Source organism: Antrostomus carolinensis, unplaced genomic scaffold (genome assembly GCF_000700745.2).
Source record: "Antrostomus carolinensis isolate BGI_N321 unplaced genomic scaffold, ASM70074v2 scaffold39288, whole genome shotgun sequence".
Lineage (NCBI taxonomy): Eukaryota > Metazoa > Chordata > Aves > Caprimulgiformes > Caprimulgidae > Antrostomus > Antrostomus carolinensis.
The window spans coordinates 1-4,880 of NW_010331591.1; the positions used below are offsets into that span (position 1 = coordinate 1).

Genomic DNA, 4,880 nt, shown 5'->3' on the forward strand with positions numbered 1-4,880 from the left:
CCCCCTGGTGCACTGGGGTTCCCTTTGGGTTCCCTGGTGCCACCCACTGAGGTCTCTCTACCAGTCTCACCCTAGTGTCCTCCTGTATCATCTCCCCCTCTTCCAAAGGCATGTCTGCACTTTTCAGCTGACCCTCGGTGCTGTGGGGCTTTCCCCTGCCTCTCGGTGCCTTGAATCCTCCCCCTGATCTCTGTGTGATCCCAGGACGTGTATGTGCTCTCTCCCCAGCAGGGTGAAGATGAAGTAGAGCCCTGACCATGGACCATGATGCCCCCACCATCAGGCCCCGCCGCATCCAGAACCAGAATGTCATCCACCGCCTGGAACGCCGCCGGATCAGCTCGGGCAAAGCTGGCACCCACTGGCACCAAGTCCGCGTCTTCCACCAGAACGTCTTCCCCAACTTCACCGTGGTCAACGTGGAGAAGCCACCTTGCTTCTTGCGCAAGTTCTCCCCGGATGGCCGCTACTTCATCGCCTTCTCCTCTGACCAGACCTCTCTGGAGATCTACGAGTATCAAGGCTGCCAGGCAGCAGAAGACCTCCTGCAAGGCTACGAGGGGGAGATCCTGGCCAACGGCAACGACCAAAGATCTGTCAACATCCGGGGGCGGCTCTTTGAGCGCTTCTTTGTCCTGCTCCATATCACCAACGTGGCCTCTAACGGGGAGCACCTGAACCGCGAGTGCAGCTTGTTCACCGACGACTGCCGGTACGTGATCGTTGGCTCCGCTGCCTACCTGCCCGAGGAGCCTCACCCCCCCTTCTTTGAGGTGTACCGCAACAGCGAGTCGGTGACTCCCAATCCCCGCTCCCCCTTGGAGGATTATTCCTTGCATATCATAGACCTCCACACGGGCAGACTCTGTGACACACGGACTTTTAAATGTGACAAAGTCATCTTGTCTCACAACCAGGGGTTGTACCTCTATAAGAACATCTTGGCCATCCTCTCGGTGCAGCAACAGACTATTCACGTCTTTCAGGTGACACCCGAGGGCACGTTCATCGACGTGCGGACTATCGGCCGCTTCTGCTACGAGGACGATCTCCTGACCCTGTCTGCTGTGTATCCCGAGGTGCAGCGGGACACTCAGACGGGGATGGCCAACCCCTACAAAGAGCCCTTCATCAACTCTCTGAAGCACAGGCTGCTGGTGTATCTCTGGAGAAGGGCCGAGCAGGATGGAAGCGCTATAGCCAAAAGAAGGTTCTTCCAGTACTTTGACCAGCTGAGGCAGCTCCGCATGTGGAAGATGCAGCTGTTGGATGAAAACCATCTGTTTATCAAATACACCAGCGAGGACGTGGTCACGCTGCGGGTGACAGACCCGTCCCAGGTACCCTCTGCTTCCTCAGGCAGCTCAGTGCTTTGGGGCGAGTGCTCCAGGAGCAGGTACAGTGCTCTGAGCTGCGCTTCTTGGCTGGGAGCCTGTGAGTGGTGTTTAGGATCCCCGGTACTTCATCCCTGTGAGGACATTTGATGCCTCTGATATTGAATAACTTTTGTATCTTTTGCTCTTGTAATTTCATCGCTTCCTTCTCAACTAATAATGAGAGAGGAAGGATCTGACGTGGTTGTCAAGTCCTCATTCTCCAGGGATTGTTCCCTGTACTCATAGATGCTCTACAACCCTCTTCCCCTCCCAAATCCCCAGCTGATTTATTTTGAGCTGGTATTTCATACAGGACACTTCTGTTGCAGAGGTAGTCAAGCCCTTTTCTCATATATCTTCAAGCATGTTTTTCAAATATAATAGTCATCATTTTTCCCCAGTAGAATCACCTTCTCTATTCTGCCTACATACTCACTCTTTCAGGCTTCTGTCAGAGGCGGTGTTTATGATCTCTCCAAACTGGAGTAGCAGCTCTTAGATGGAGCTAATGTGCCAATTGCTTCTCCTTTCAGTTCAGTACTAGAGAAGTCAAATTAGAGTGAATGTACCTCAGTCAGTGCTGGGTCCCTCCAGACATTTCACCACCACCCTGCAGGTTGATCATCTCTTTTCACTCTTGTTAACAGTGGTGCTCAGGTTTTGTGCTCTGTGAAACTGAGAAGGATCTGGTTTTAACCTCTTCTATTTTCTGGGTTTTATTCTGTTGAAAATATTGAGCAAGAATTTGTAATAGATCTCCAGTGCTGCAGGTAGGTTTGATCGTTCCCTAGATGGATGTTTTTCCTTTGTACACTTCTCTTCTTCCATATCTTTGCCAGATCCAGGACTTAGATCCTAGAAGAAATGGCCAGTAGTTCTTTGTGTGTTGCCTTAGTCTAATTTTTCTGGAAGTTGACTCTGGTTTGTTTTATTTTTCTCTTTTTTTTTGGTGTTTGTTTGGGGGAGTTGGTTTGGGAGGGAATAGGTGAGGTTTAATCTAGTCAGTTTTACCCATTCATATAAAATCAAGTGTCTGTCTCAAAAACACTGAAGCTTTTTGGAAGTGGCCTGCAGCATTCTGCTCGTTGCTTGTATCTGGAGTGGTGCTCCTGACCCTGATGTAGATGTTTATGGTAGGCTCAGCTCCACTCTGCTGTGGTTACCAAGGCTTTGAGCCTGGCTTGCTGCAGCGTGCTCTTGACTTGCTTCACCCCAGGGTTACTTTAAGATGCAGGTTGTGGTTTGTTTGTGGTGTTCCTCAGGTGCTGAGTTTTCTGCTGGAGAAAAAAACATCTCATTTCTCAGTTCTTTCAGGAGATAATTCCAGATGTGGAGTGGTCTCCCTTATGAGGAAAGGCTGAGGGAGCTGGGTCTCTTTAGCTTGGAGGAAACTGAGGGATGACCTAATTAACAGTTATAAATATGTTAAGGGCGAATGTCAGGAGGATGGAGCCAGGCTCTTCTCAGTGATGCCCAATGGTAGGACAAGGGGCAATGGGTGTGAGCTGGAACACAGGAGGTTCCGCTTAAACTGGAGAAGAAACTTCTTTACAGTGAGGGTGACAGAGCCCTGGGACAGGCTGCCCAGGGAGGGTGTGGAGTCTCCTTCTCTGGAGACATTCAAAACCTGCCTGGACACCTTCCTGTGTGATCTCATTTAGGTTCCTGCGCCAACAGGGGGACTGGACTGGATGATCTTTCGAGGTCCCTTCCAATCCCCAACATTCTGTGATTCTGTGATTCCAGACACCTGCCTTAGATTAGACTTTGTGTTAGGGCTTCCTGAATAAAACTGGGCTCACAAAATACCTAAAGCTCCAGCTTTTCTTTTGTCTATCAGAGGAACATGAGGTTTCATCCCATTTCAAGCTTCTCTCTTCTCTGTGGCTTCTCTGCCGAGAAGGTTGAGGAAGTCACTGTTCATTCTCGTGGGTTGCTTATGTTTTGTCAGGGTCTGTACTGAATGAATCCTTCAAGGTTTTTCATCTCATGCTGTGTGTGCAGCTTTGGGTTTTTGGTTGTTCTGGCCAGCTTTGCTGCATGCTTTTGGTGACACTTGGCTTCGGCCACTCGTGCTGTGACGGTGTTTTGCCTGTGTCACAGGTGCTGCTAAAAAGCAAGTGAGGGTAGTTTGTCTGGTCAAGGGCATCCTGTAGATGTGTCTATGTGTTAACCTGGCAAAGGAACTTTTTAATTTCAGGTTGGAGGATACCCCTTGCAATCTTCAATGATGTAAATAGTTTTTTTCCTGCTGCTGCCTCCTCTTATTTCTTCTCTGCTCCAACCCTGTATTTCAGAAGGGCTTCCCTTTCCTCAGGCAGCAGTCTAGTGAGTAACCTCATCTAGTGCGCTTCCTTTTGACATGTGGGGGCTGGATTGTGTTATCACAGTTTATTTTGAGACTGTAAAGCAAACAAACGTTGTGATCTTTGCAGGTGGGTGGGGTGGGCAGAGTGCCTGCCGTCATCCCTCAGCGTTGTTTGGGAGCAGGAGGTGCAGCAGTTGGAAATTGCCTTTATTGACAGAAAATTTAACCTGATATATTCCCATATACCACGGGAATTAGTTACCTTTGAAGCAGCTGAGGGTGCTGGGGTGTTGGCACTCCTTTCTCTAACAAAAGCTACCTGTGATGACCAAGGATTCAATCTGCCCTTTCCCACTGGGATGGGAATGTCATCTCCTTTTGATGGAGCTGTGTTGACACAATGTCACCTTTTTCCTGATTTCTTGCTCGTTCATGCCATGAAACGCTGCCATTGCCAGTCCACAGCATGGTACCTGGGCCTTCTTGCATGAGAATGTTGACATTAAAAAGAAGTCATTAATGTCTTTCACATTTTCATTTCTGTGCTGCTAGGGTACCTGGAGGGCAGAACTTTTTGTGGGCAGTGGTGTAGTGCACAGTACGCTAAAAAGGCTCATCGCTGTGTGATGGAAATATTAAGAAGGGGAAGAAAATAATGTGTCTACACAAAGGAAAAAAACAATTTGTGGCCAGCTGGTACTTTTTAAAATATGATTTAAATTATTTAAAATCATTTTGTCAGCAGGGCTGAAAATTAAATTTGGCACTTTGGAAAGCGTTTTGGATTCGGTGGAAGGCAGAGACGAAGAGAAAACAGAAATATTGACATCCAGTTTGAGCTGAAAAATTGGAAGCCCATTAAAATTTTTGGTCATAAATAATCACCGTTAAGAGGTGGGTAATTTGGTACCTGTCGAGGCATTTGAGTAGCAGGCTGGATTACTGTCAGGATGTGGGATTCTCCTGCGCTGCAGAGACATGTGGATAGGGTCTGCAGTGCCGTGCAGGGCAAAGGAAGGGACAGGTCCCACAGCTGTGCTCTCCTGGTCCGGGGTAACCGCCGCCTCTGCCTTTCTCCCCAGCCTTCCTTCTTCGTCGTGTACAACATGGTGAGCACAGAAGTTATTGCTGTGTTCGAGAACACGTCCGATGAGCTGCTGGAGCTGTTTGAGAACTTCTGTGACCTCTTCAGGAAT

General features: G+C 48.8%; 1 protein-coding gene across 1 annotated transcript; it reads left to right on the plus strand.

Moving 5' to 3' along the window:
* Nucleotides 1–234: 234 nt before the first annotated feature.
* DET1 (DET1 partner of COP1 E3 ubiquitin ligase) lies at nt 235–4,877 on the plus strand (the record flags this gene model as incomplete). Its single annotated transcript, XM_010173258.1, has 2 exons — nt 235–1,340; nt 4,767–4,877. Coding segments are annotated over exons 1-2 (1,194 nt in total), but the record flags the coding sequence as incomplete, so codon positions are not given.
* Between the last annotated feature and the right edge of the window lie 3 nt (nt 4,878–4,880).